This window comes from Nicotiana tomentosiformis, chromosome 1, assembly GCF_000390325.3.
Source record: "Nicotiana tomentosiformis chromosome 1, ASM39032v3, whole genome shotgun sequence".
NCBI lineage: Eukaryota > Viridiplantae > Streptophyta > Magnoliopsida > Solanales > Solanaceae > Nicotiana > Nicotiana tomentosiformis.
Window position 1 is genome coordinate 100,325,547 of NC_090812.1, and position 14,238 is coordinate 100,339,784.

Here is a 14,238-nt window from a genome sequence, read left to right on the forward strand (position 1 = left end):
ACAGTTACTAGGTTGCACCTGCATCGAAAACGATGAGAGACAGTACCAGAATTCCAAAGGTACATTTTTCGTACTATTTCTTGTAAAGGGCATAGTATAAATTATGCTTCTCCACATATTTTTCTTGGCAAGTTATTTTTATGCAAACAGGTAGAGCAAGTTTTGATTATTCTGGATATTTGATCAGAACTCTCTTGTTTGTCCCTTATTTGATCTTGAACTTGCACATTTTTCAGCCATGTTTTCTCCGGCAAAATGACTTTTAAATTTCGAGAGAAGGGATACTCTCCTATCTTTCAGTTAACAAGATACAAAGAGAGGTAACATCACTCAAAAAGGAAAAGGACACAAGTTAGATAGATGAGAACCTTTTCTATGCCAAAAAAGTATTAAGTATATATTACACAAAATTGATGTCGTTAGATTTTGCACCCTGACCTATATTTACAAATGTTTCTAACATCTATATATTGTGGAGGTGTCAGCATGAGGAATCAATACATATGATCCTTCCCAACTTCAAGCTAAAAAAAAGACATTGGGAAGTTTGTCATGTTGACTGCGAGGAAAAGAGATGAATTCTATGGTATTGGTTAGTGTCTCTTCTACATATCCATTAGGAAAAATATCAGTTGTCAAACTCTGCAGTTGAGAGCAAACTCTTGTTGGACTAATCAGGCTTAGTATACTCGAGCAACATGTGCGGAGACCTATATATCTTCACCAGTGTCCAGTATAGGACTTCCTCTACTCCAAGTTCACCCTCTGCTCTTGCAGCGTATATATCCTCACAGATGGCAATCAATCTGCACAGAACCAAAATTGCTCATTTTTCCTTTAACTAGAACTCTTACTAGATTTTCTTTACAACAATGTTAACGTAATATTACCTGTCACATGAAGGAAGATTTTCATATGGGATTCTCATTCGCAAGTCGGAGCACTGCAGTCTGATGAAGCGGCCAACTGCTAAAACAAATGTGATATAGAGACCCCATATACTGAATTTGCTGAGAGTTTCACCTAGCAATCCCTCTAAAACACAAACAAATTGTTAGTGAACAACAACAATTCACTTAATTTCTCATTCTATGCGAAAAAATAATCCATTACTTACGCGGTGTTTCCTCTGATACAATTATGGCCATAGGTCCTCTCAACCCTCCACAGCCTTTTACATCCAGTGAGTTGATATCATGGAAGGACCACCACTCAGAGACTCCCCGATTTAAAATGATATCTGCGCTAACATCATTTTCCTATTAAAAAAAAACAGTTATTGACACAAATATCTTTAGGTGGCTAATACTAAATAGAAGTTGAAATGCAAAACATTAATCGGATAGTAGGTTTAACCAACTACTTGCAATATCCATCAAAATTAATATGTTGATATGTTTGGTATAATTCAGCTAACTTCGCATGACAAGAAAAATCAAATAACATAGAATACATATTTAGCTCAAGTGCGTTTAGGCCATCTCACCTCCTGTTCGATAGGCCTAACTTCCCCCGAACCAGTCACACGAAAATATCTTGGATATACATTATACACGCGGAAGCTATTGGTTGAACCATTTAGAACTTTCTTAACTTCCGATGGCTTTGGACAATCCGCAGGAGCAAGACTTCTTTCATATTTCACTACCTCCTTTCCCTTAGGCCTGTCCCTTATAAGAACCCAAGAAAATTTAACATCCATCTCTTTAAGAGACAGAATGAATCTTCTCTGAACCACATCCGGAACCAGCCACAGAGTACTTGCATCAGGTTGGCAACAAATAAGTTGGATATCATTTACATTGTATGGGTAAAGATAGCCATGCGGATCAAGATTCAAATCATCATTGAGCTGATTAAATGGAATCATTTCACAAAGAGTAGACTGGTAGAGGGTTAACCTTCCTCCACCTTTTCTGCTGATATCAAGCTGAACTCTCGCATCATTTACAGGATTTGCAATGTTAGTTGGATTACCACTGCTGTACATCTGCATCGAAGAACAGCTTTAATATTCCAAATATACAAGATCACCCAACATGGACTTTAAAGAACTGATTAAAAGTTATAGAAAAGTAAAAGTTAGAACATAGTAAAATTTAAGAAAGTTCTGAATGGATTCTCTTCTGAGTATCCTTCTTACACCTTTGTTTCCTTTATTTACATCTCATTAATGCAGGTACATAGAAAGCCAAAACATCACTTATCATTTACAAATATCAGTCTCTAATGATTCTTAATCCACAAACTGGCGGAGAACATCAGAAAGGAACTGTATGTCTAAAACCAACACAGCCTATAAAAAGAGAAAAAGAAAAGATAGAGAACTCTTATTGAAATTGGTTGTTAGCAACACACAAGAGGGCTCCTCCCCTAATGGATGAGTATGAGCATGTTATACATTTCAAGTTAGACCCCCAGGGAAAATATAAAAAGAAATAGCTAAAAAAAAAAAAGAACAGTTAAAAAACAGCTTGCTTCCTTTATGTCATATATGAGATGTCCCGACCTTTTAAAGCAAAAAAGTGATCCACTATCGATTGAAGTCAAACTTATATATCAAGCCAAGAGAGCGAGGCCCAAGCAATTAGGGGAAGGGTGAGTGGGTAAGTGGGGAGTTATATAAAATAAGGAAAGTTTCCTTATCACTGAGATTTCTAAGTATTATAAAATAACTATTAAGAGCACTCCACATAATATTCTTTATTATTCTCTTTCAACTTTCACCAATAAAACAACAATTAAGAACATCATACACACTAATTTTTATGATTCTCTTAATTTTCAACACAACCCCTCAAGCTTATGGTGGTGAAACGAATTTAAGCTTTATTATTTTGCAAAAAACAAATTCTAAAAAGCGAGTGAATTAGTAACAGTAGCCTGAATAGTGTTGCCGGAACAGTGAAAACGCAATTGGAACTATGTCTTCCAGAAATTCATAGGTAATTGTGACAATGAAATTAGTAAAAGCACATGGAAGGAACTATTCTTAATCGCTAGAAAGAGGAAAAGTTATTGAAATCTCAAGGGTATCATTGGAGTAGCTTGACCACAATGGTGAAACAAAAAGTTGCTGGAAAAGTCTTCACAGGAATGACAAAAAGAGACAGTCCCCAGATGGACATTCGAAGGAGACGTAATGACACCAGAATGGCAGAAAAATCACTCAAAAAGAGGTTCAGATAGTAAAAACAGAAAAGAAAGAAACTTTTCGCCAGGTGAGCTGCCACAACAAGCGGAAGCTACATAAGTCTTTTACCAAGATTTTAGAGGCTCTAATACCATGTGAAAAAAGGAGCATGAGAAAGGAAGAGAGAAAACTCCCTTCTTACAGATAATTCAAAAAGAGAGAGGGGGAGAGAGAGAGAACTCCCCCTCAATTATACTTCGATGCTGACCAAGTAATTACTTGGCTAGACAAACACGGCAACACTGTGTATTTACACCCGAATCCAATTCCAAGGTGTCTTTCCAAACACACCCTTATTAAAAATGGTTGTTAACATCCAAAAGGAAAAGTTTGCTAATAATTAATATTGTTAATTATCGTGATAAATCATTATGAATATTCTATAAAATATTATTAGAACTCCTGATTTTCAAGACACAAAAGAAGAGATCCAAGAAAAAGCAAAGTAGCAGGGAAACTTTCCGACGCAGTGAAAAAATCTTTCTTCTCAGTGAGTAGGGTGGATGGGAAGAATATGCAGGAACTTCCCCAGTGTCAGCACGAGGGAGAACAGAACAAAAAGAAATTTATCCTTTTGAGTAAGACAAATTCTACTAGTTCGGTAATATTGAAGGGCTATGTAGATATAGATAATACTTGCTCCTTTTATCTGAAAGAAAATCTTGAGTTGCCAATTGTATAGCACATAGATCTGAGGAACAGTTCACAAACCACTTACCAGCATGGGAGCCCAGATTACACAGATCAATATGAAGAACAAACATATTCCATTACAGAATTTGGTCATCTTAGTCTGCTTGTCTCCTGGTTTATGTGTAGCTCTGTTCAGAACAGCATCACATTTGACAAGGTACAAGCTTGCATTTATGTCTTCCAACTAGAAAAAGTACCAAAACATCAGTCTCATGAAGAAAATCCTCAACAATCGAAGTAGCATCAATAACATGAGACATATGCAGGTAAAAGTAACCAACCCCAGATTAATAATGGAATTCAAGCATACGTGAAAAAATAAATCCTATAAGTATTTCCAAGGGCCCACACAGACATAAAGAACCACCTAAAAAGGGAATAAAACACAAACTGATAGAGAAAGTAAGATAAGAAGTTTGTTGGCCTTGCTTTAGGTCTAAAATAGAGCTCAAGGTTAGTAATGGGGAGAACATATCCTTCTGGAAGGACGTTTAGGTCGGAAATGTGCCTTTGATGTCTATGTTTCCAGATTTATTCTCATGGGCTGTCAATACTACAGCATCTCTGGCAACAAATAGAGTGAATCGTACATGGAATATCAACTTCAGAAGGAATCTCAACGACTGGGAAGTGAACAGGGTTGCAGAAATTTTCAACCACTTGAGCACATTCCAACAATTTACCAACACGACGGACAGAATTAGATGGTTACTTAACAGCAGGGACGTGTTTTCAATAAGTTCATATCACAGAGATCTTACAAGGGAGGAGAACCCACAAGGCCCTTGGCAATGGAAGCAAATTCGATGTTACATAGCTCCTTATAAGGTAGCTTTCTTTACTTGGATAGTGAGTATAGAAGTGTGCGTTATGCACGAGAGTCTACAAAAAGAGGCATATTCATACGTAGCAAATGTGGGAAAGAGTCAGAGAACATACGCCATCTGTTTTTGCATTGTCAAGTTACTATCCAACTGTGGCACTTCTCTTTCAATGCAATTGGGCTAATGGGTTATGCCTAGATCAATAGATGAATACTAAGAAGTTAGTACAGAAAAGGGCTAAGGCAGAACAAGTTCAGGTGGTGGATCACTATTCTAGCGTGTATTTGGTGGACTATATGGACTGAAAGAAATAAACTCCATCTAACAACAACAACAACTATGGCTCAGTCCCAAACAAGTTGGGGTCGGCTATATGAATCCTCACTTCTCCATTTAAGCTCAACTCATGTCATCATCATACCAAATAAAAATAAAAGTGAAAAATAAGTTAAATATATATAAATAATAGTAAGGATAACAATAATAATATTAGAAGTTCTCTAGCAAGACTAAAACCTATTCCCAACCAGTAGATATCACCTATATAAATCTTTTTCTTTCATTGTGCCCTATTTTTAGCTAAGTCTGTATACTTTTGTTTTGTTCATGGTGTAAATTGGAACACGTAAATGATGCTGAATCAGTTCTACAGACCTTAGAAGCCCTTCAGGATTAGATGTGGTATATTTTGCTTCTTATGATTTCTAGAAACATTGTACAGATGTAACAGCACTCCCTTTATGCTAGTTTATTCATGAAATAACTATACCTTCTCAAAAACAAATGTTTGATTCTGTTTGTGTTTTGAAGGAGATTTAAACATTTATGATAAAAAAAGGAAAGGGTCTTCCTCATTTTTTCCCCATGCTCACCTTCTCAATTCTTTTTAAAGATAAAGGTGCTCACCCTTCTAACTCGAAGAACCAACAACAACAAAAAAGAAAAACCAGTGGAATCCTACAAGTGGGGTCTGGGGAGGGTAGTGTGTACGCAGACCTTATCCCTACCATGGGAAAGGAGAGAGGATGTTTCAGATAGACCCTTGGCTCTCTAACTCGAAGAACCAAAACAGGGAAAAAGGACTTCTTTAAAATTTTATTCCTTCTAGGTGCTAAACAAAGCAGAGATGAGTTGGACATCTTTACACCGAGTCAAGATAGACAGTTATGTAATTAGGGTTTGTCGTAAACCAGACTTGCTGAACCAGCTTTTTTTAATCTTCTTTTTATTTATTTTTTTTTTTTTGGGGGGGGGGGGGGGGGGAGTGATTGGTGATAAAGATGATCTCACCTTCAGCCAGTCATACATTGTCAATGAAGTTTTAGTGCAAGACCAGTCCAGTACACACCGCAATTCATACAGGAAAGGAAGAGCACGATATAGCCGGTAGCCTAGATAATTGATTTGAGTAACTTTACTGGTGAGGAATTGGCGATACAATGTGGTCTTGTGTGGAACACCATACCGGATTTGTATGGCTTGCAATGCCAGAGATATTGCTTTAGTTAGATATATTGCACGGAGGGCTAAACCAGCAGCACTTTGCTGTGCATCTATATTCCAAGCATACTCCGTGATGACATATGTAAAAAGAATGAGATTGAAAATGTAAAAGATCACTTTTCCTGTGGCAAATGAACAGAGGTATATGACGCGATCCACCACAATCAAGAAGAATATTGCCTGCAGAAAGGTCATAGAAGAGAATCAGAGACGACCGATTATTATGCTGCAGGTATTATTACTATTTCAGCCAGTCTATAGCAGCTTTCTACACAGTATCCTACTAATCAAAATGGAGTACAAGAATCACTAGCCTATTCCTTCAGAATTGCAGTTCTGCCAATATATGTATATAAAACCTAAACAAATACTGCAAGAAAAATAGAGGACAGCTGATCTACATTCTTTATTAGTTGGTCAGTATTGGAAGCTTTGACCAGTTCAGTCAAACAACTTTTCTCCATGATTAAAGAAAGGCTATTCCCATCTGGTTTTCCCCACAGCAGTGATAATATCTTTAATAATCTTTTTTCTGCAACGCATGAAATAGACAAATGTAAGAATGCTTACCATCAACATAAATACGAACTCCTTGGGAAACTGATCCTCAAGTTGGGAAACATCCAAAAACTCGCTTTTGTTTTTTATAACAGATTGGTAGAAAATAGCAACCAAGAAGAACACACTCAAATCAGCACCAAAAATATAAGCATAAAGATCAACTTCCCTTCTACCCCCACCTATGATGGAGAGTATAGGGTATGGAAATCCAACTTCTTCAACAAGACCCATGCTTTGTGCTCCACGAATCTCTTTTGCTATGTCAGCAGCTGGAGTGAGTGACTTGAACTGTTCAGGTGTACATTCTGTCGATGGGCAGGCATAAACCACCTCGAAAACAGCCAATGCAATGTATGGATTTTCACTACTCTTTTCAATGCTTTGAATTTGGACCCTACTAGAACAAGAACAATGGCTGGGGTTTTGGTTTTTGCATCTATCATCGTGCATAAGCCGTAGCAATTGATTTATTCCAGATTCAATCCTCTCCGGTTGGATTCCATCCTCTGGCCACATGTGAACATCCATGGACAACTGGATAAAGTACGGTGGCGATTCTGCCTCCTGTGTTAGTGATTTCCAATACCTACAACAGCCTCTAATCACCATTTTCACCATATTTTTTATGGGAAGGAAGAGCTTGTTCGCCTTCTCACTCCACCCAGATGCCACGAGGTCCTCCTTTGGGTCCAAGAGTCTCCTTTTCCAATTACTGTATCCTAGAGAAAACCATTCACCATCTTTTGCTGTTATAGAGCTCTGTAAGAGGGTAAACAAGTAGACCAGAAATAACGGCAGCGAGCTTATCACAAAAGCAGATGTTATCCGTTTTGTAGGAAAACCCAACTCTTGAAGAGTAGTTGACTGGATGCTGAAACCACAGTGCTGAATAACTATTTGATAAAGATACTGGACTAAAATGTATATCTCTGTGTAGATTAGCATGACGACCCAAAAGATGTAACTTGGCCCAGTATTCACACAAAGAGCATATAAAAAGAGAGCTGCCAGGTACACCATAGAAAGCAAACTGAAATTCCAAAGGAAGACAAGAAGAAAGCAACAATAGCACACAACATCATTATTTGAACGCATCTGGGACCATATGTGATTGAAGATTCTCCCAATTTGCAAACTTGCTGTTTCAGACGTTCTACTCCTATCAGATTGCAGAGAAGAAGAACGATCCAGATGAATGTGTGTAGCATTTTCACCCTCTCTCTCATAAGATATTCCGTCCCCAGCAGTTGAGGTCCCATTAGAATCAGAGTCATCTTGTGGAATGTTCAAAAAGCTCACGATATTGCTTACAGCCTGATTTCCGATGGACTGTACTTGAGAAACACCATCACCAATCAACTGTACTGCAGAAACTAATGGGTTATCCTTGGATTGGCCTTTTCTTTTGTTTTCTTTATCCAGGTTCAAAGTATTATGACCTGCATCTTCTTCAATTTCACTTATCTCACATATAGAAGTTACCATAGGATGATTCATTAGTTCTGTCGCCAAAGGGCTTTCTGCCCTGGCACTACTTGGAGATTCAGGGAAATCATGAGAAAACACAGGGTCTGAATTAACATTTATCTCCAGTTTATCTGGGTGTCTTTCCTCTAAGTTCGGATGTGAAAGATTCTTCCTCCTCCTTAAACCCTCACTAGCAGGAGAAGTGTCACCACGAGTGGCAGCAGAATTTGCTTCAGTACTATGAAGCTGTATTTGTAGGTTGAGCATCTCTGATTTCATCTTCTCCACTTGCAAATTTCGCTGGCGTTTCTTCTCCTCAGATTCACGAATGTGCTGTAACTGTGCAGTCTTCCAGGCAGCTTTCTTCTCTTGCTCGCGTACAACAGCACCAATTTGTTCCGCCTCAAGATAACGGAACACATAATCAAATTCTGGGGAAGAGAACATGTATGATTGCAGTGCGACAAGCACAAAAATAATGATCTCGACCAAAGCTGATCTCGAGGTAATTCGAAAGCCATAATCATATTTGTAGAATCCAATCATCTCATAAATGTAATCTATTGTTTCACATTTTCCCGCATTGAAATCACCAATAAATGGAGACTGATAGGCCAGAGAGAGAACTATAACAGCAAAATTGTATATGCGAAGATACTTGAATATCTTATTTTTCTTTTTCAAAATCGTAAGTCTCATTCGGAAGAAGATCAGAGCAAAGCCAAGATATCCAAGATGCAGAATATCATACTCGAGGGTACCTGTTATCAGAATCAAAGCAAGTACAAGATCCAAAAGATGACAATAGCAGTAGAGCCTCAAGTAGTCAAGAAAGGTCCACATGCTTTTGGTTTCAAATGATAGATCTCGCCACACAAAAGAATTCTTGCGCTGTGAGACCATCTGACGGTACGTAAATGACCCTGATAAACTGGATGTGCGATCAGCATGGAGCTTGAAACATGCAAGCATGAAGACCACATAATAACTGATCAGCATTCGAGGGTCATCAACAGTAAGCCCTGTCACAAGGAAAAGTCAAAAGCAGCTCAGCAAGTACGACAAAAAGGTTTTCAGCAAAACATCCACAACTACTAGCTACAGGTGTTAGATCTGAAAGTAGATAGTTAAAACAATACGCAAAAAAGAGAGGATATTTTATTCCAGTAAACATGTCAATAATTTGTTCAACTGTTTGTTCATCTCAACTATTGTTCTCCAAGTTAGTGAAATTCAAATCCAAAATGGATAGGTTCTGGAAATTTTTTCTCGATAAAGTAAATAATTTTATTAATAATGGGAAACTCTCCCGTATACAAATAGAACACCAAAAAGGAGAGAATCTCCTACATAATGTGTTTTTCTTAGTTTTTTTGGTACACCAATGAGGTTCCAATATGTATAGAAGATTATTGGGTGTCTTTTATAGGGAATCGTATTTGTTTGTAGGTTCTCTACTTTTTGGTACTTGTATGCAGGTTTGTTCCCATATATCAATAACTTTATTGCTACCTTATCATTAAAAAACAAAAAAAAAAAACAGGAACATTTTAGAACATAGGGATAATGCATGGAGGTAAAAGAAAAATCAGATGTGGCTGAAAAATACAATGCCAAATACTACTGAAAGAATCATACCAAACCAACACTTTTTACAATAATCAAAATATGCATCCGAGCTGCTCCAGCAATCATGACAATGCACGGACTGATTTGGTAGGTGCTTATTTAAAGGCATCAAGCTCTTCCACATGGCAAAGTACTCCAGCAGAAGAATCAAAGTAAACAAAAATACAAAAATCGGCCAAACTTTACGAATGATTCGCCGTCTCAGAAGAACACAAGCAGCTAGCAAAGCAATGTAGAGCAAGGAGACAGCATTAAGTAAAGCAAAGCTGGCGAAAACCAGTCCAAGCATATTGATCTCAAGCCCAAAGAGGTTGAACATATTCTCCACCCAGAACTTCAAATAAATTTTCAAGGTAGCCTTCTGCATTTCAAGTCTTTCTTTTCTCAGTGCAAGAACAAGCTTCTTATTCCATTTATGACTCTCCTTTCTGCTTCCCCAGATAGAACCAAAAGAATATTTTCTTCTACTGCTATCAACAGAAACTCCTGTGGTAGAGGACACGTCATGAGAAGATTGATTGATATTCTGGCCGAAGTATGGCCATGACTTGCTTGTTGCCCGCATCCCTTGTGTAGACAATCCACTGGAGTTTGCAGCTGGCTTGCTTTCTCCATCGGAAACTAAAGGCAATATATCTTCTTCTGAGACAAACAGTGGACAAGGTTCCCCAGATCTAGTGCCATTTAAAAGAGAAGTTGGCATCTTTTCCAACCAATGGAAAACATTATACTGAAGTGTACATGCAGCAATCACCAGCACTTTAGCCCTCAAACCTGCTTCAAGTCCCCAAAAGCTTGGTCTATATACCTCAAGGCCCAAGATAAGAGATAAAGCATAATGCTTTTGACCAGGAAACATCCCAGCCTCTTTACCCCACATCTGAAACAGATATTCAGTGGCCACTATAAGTCCAGTGTAAATCAAGAACAGCTTGGATGGTATTCGGGAAGCTTTTGGCAGGGTTGAACAGAGGACAAGACCCAGAAGATAGAAAAGCCCAAATGCACTTATTGGAGATAAAGATGCATAAAACAGTGCAACGAACAAAATTTTTTGACTGTGCCAAATGAGAAACCGTCTGACGAAACCAAATATCCCAAACTGTGATGGACCAGGATCTTCCGAATGGATGTATTTGCTTTGTCGCCTTTCATAGCTATACATTTGCATTACAATTACAATTGCAAGAGACTGCCATACATTTTCCAATAGAGATGCTCCATGGTCATAGCCAAGGTACAACTGAATATCAAAATTTCTGGACATCCAGGCCTCAAAAGTTGGGAAAATGCTCAAACTATAGATGAGAACAAACACTAAAATTCCATAGAGTTTTAGTGGATACCATAGGCGTCTTTTTGTCTTCTCGACTAGTTGTCTTCCAATGATCCAGAGGAGAAGAAGGAAGATGTACCCAAAAGATATGTAGTTGGGTTTCACCAGATACACAGTGATAAGAATGGTCACAAAAGCTATATAGGTTCCAAATGATCTATATACAGACAAAAATTTCTTTCCTATGGCACTGAGGTACGAAGCTATCCTTTTTTCTGCAAGGATATCAACAACATTAGGATGAGACGGTAGTGTAGGACCAATTTCGTTTCAATACATCAGAATTCATACATTGACAATATCCCAACACTAAACAAGATAATTTCATGAGTAAACATTGCTACTCCCTCCGTCCAATTTATGTGGCGGTATTTGATTCGGCATGGAGTTTAAGAAAGAAGGGAAAAGTTTTGAAATTTATGGTCTAAAATGAGTCAGAGAAATTTGTGTGGCTACAAATTATCTCATTAAGGATAAATTAGGAAGTTTTAAGTTAGATTGTTTCTAAATAAGGAAGTATGATATTCTTTTTAGGAGACTAAAAAGTAAAGTATGACACAAATTGGGACAGAGGAAGTATTACACAAAGTTCCAAAAGAAAATCCAAAGACATCTATCTGCTGCATACACAGTATTCATCAGCTAAGTTGCTCGGACTCTTCACTTTCAGTGCTGCACCCGTGTCGACACGACGTGGGTGTGGGTATGGGTGTGGGATCCATGTCGGATCTGGTCAACCGATTTTGGGTACTTCGACCAAAATCAACGGAGAAATTTGGGACAGATACAATGATTTTTGAAAACAAATCAAAAGCTAGGGTGATATGGAAGAAAATGGAATACCTTGTATATATAAATTTCTATGTCAGTCCTTTTCCCTTTATCTCCTTCTAAAATTCTACTCTTCAATATTTTCTCCTTCTCGGAATACCTTGTAAGTTTTCCACATAATGTCTCATAATTTAGACATATTTTTATAACTATTTTTAAATAATTGAATTATTTTTAGCCGAATCCCCGCACCCGTATCCGTACCTGGATCCGTACCCCCGAATCTTTAAATTTAGATCATGAAGGATCTGACCTCTAGATCCGTCGGACACCCGCACCCGAGTCCGAGCAACTTAGTTCATCAGAAGGTTACTAGACCATGAGAAAACACATCTGAATTGAATATGCAGTGACCGATGACTTACATTTCTTCCTTGCACATTAAGAAACACACAACCGTAAACGAATTAGCGGAGAGAAAATCATACCATGTGAATGGTCATGATCATGGTCTCTACTGGTGGTAGAGGCATAAACAGACAACAGGACTGATTTGTTCAACCCAGCTTTTAAAATGCTAAATCCCACAGGAGGACAAGGTGTATGCTGTACAATGGCTGAAAATGAGAATAACACATCAAAGCCATGGTTATGAACTGCACAGAAGCATGCAAGCACAGCTATTTCGAGAAAGTCCCAATAGCTATCACTTTGGAGGAGACCTACAGGAGTTTGGAAGGATGCATCAAAGAATGAAGAAAAAGCAAATTCAGTTAAGAAAGAAAAGGTGCGAGAGCAGAGAGAAATGAGTTAACGATTCATCCTTTACAGGAAATCAAGACCACGCAAATCAAAAGAATACATACCCAACTGAGATAGGATCACCATACTCAATGAGCTTTCACGTTCCAGTGTTTTAGAGATCAGATTAAGCTGAAGAATATACAGGATGGCAAAATGAGCCTCGCATAGAAGGATTAAAGATTGGCGCATCTTTTCATTGATGTCGTGGCTCAGAAGATAAACAAAAAAAAATACCACTGAAACAATAGAAACAATCAGTTATGATCATGCACCAGATCATGCACTACATAAGCATCTAGTTCAAATTCCTTTTTGTTCCACTACACTATATGAGATACATCAACAGTCAAACAAGACTGTCTGATACTACTTACTATATACAGCATGGATGAATCCGGGTTTTGTTGCAATAAGGAATATTAATACTAGCATAATAGCCCGAGAACATTTCCGTAATCCCCAGGCAATTGTTGCCACAATCAACACTTTGGTCTCTTCTTTCACTGCAATTGAAGAAGATAAAAACACAGGGATGTCATTGAAGTGTAGGGGGAAAACGAAAAATCTAAGCGAAAGGCACAAACATTATAGAGCAGAAATTATCTTATAAATTCTTCTTGTGCCCATTTCATGAATCAAAAGAATTCCTTTTCACAAATAAATCAAGGAAAGGCCAGAAAATTATGAATCCTTTACATGCTTTCGACAGCATTAAGGGCCTAAATTGAAGCGAAGACATGCTCCAAACAACTTCTGCAACTTCTAATGAAGATATGACCAGATTACACTACAGAAAGTTCAAAGCGTCAATCCAAGTGTGTAGCTAACCAAAAAAGCAGCCAAAATAGCCAGATACATGGCACTCAATTTATGTGACTCTTCCAGATGATTAATGTATAAAAAACAATGAAAGTCACCGCATTCAACATTCACTGAAATAACAGAAGAGAAATAAGCAATCATGATCTCACCCATTTAGACGGTGAATCAATAAAATTCACTCCAGACAATAATAGAAATAGTATTACTTTGTGGTAGCAAGTATAAGTTTGCTTTTAGCCAATCAAAAAACACTATAGTTCTGCATGGTCGGTGTGTTACACTAATTTGGACACATACAAATAGTAATAATGATGAAGGTCCGATTTATGATGTAAATCCTAGAGCACGACCCAAACAAGTGAAAGAATTACTTTAGCAATCTGACACCATTCTGCTAATAAGAGGACTACCTATACACCCACCATTATCCATATGCATATCAACATTTCAGAACTTCCATAATCCTAGCACTAAGCGCATGCCACCTTATTCTTCAAGATACGTAAGCAAGTTATTTTAACATCACAAAACCAGATCCATCACAACACCAGATCCATAATGACGGCGAGTCAACCCAGCAAATGGAAGTCATCCTCGAATAAATTGTACATGCTGGCTGAATGTCATCCATAACA

The 14,238-nt window shown here is 37.8% G+C and overlaps 1 protein-coding gene across 1 annotated transcript in view; it reads right to left on the bottom strand.

Moving 5' to 3' along the window:
• Positions 1-357: 357 nt before the first annotated feature.
• The window catches only part of LOC104107730 (piezo-type mechanosensitive ion channel homolog), a 36,517-nt gene continuing 22,636 nt past the window's right edge, over positions 358-14,238 (bottom strand). The window contains exons 11-21 of the mRNA XM_009616607.4: positions 13,156-13,284; positions 12,844-13,017; positions 12,466-12,699; positions 9,880-11,421; positions 6,784-9,263; positions 6,001-6,393; positions 3,912-4,070; positions 1,487-1,990; positions 1,118-1,259; positions 891-1,035; positions 358-806 (exon numbers count right to left, since the gene is read on the bottom strand). Of these exons, the coding sequence (XP_009614902.1) occupies positions 671-806; positions 891-1,035; positions 1,118-1,259; positions 1,487-1,990; positions 3,912-4,070; positions 6,001-6,393; positions 6,784-9,263; positions 9,880-11,421; positions 12,466-12,699; positions 12,844-13,017; positions 13,156-13,284 (6,038 nt within the window). The 3' untranslated portion in view covers positions 358-670. The remainder of the gene's footprint in view (positions 807-890; positions 1,036-1,117; positions 1,260-1,486; positions 1,991-3,911; positions 4,071-6,000; positions 6,394-6,783; positions 9,264-9,879; positions 11,422-12,465; positions 12,700-12,843; positions 13,018-13,155; positions 13,285-14,238) is intronic.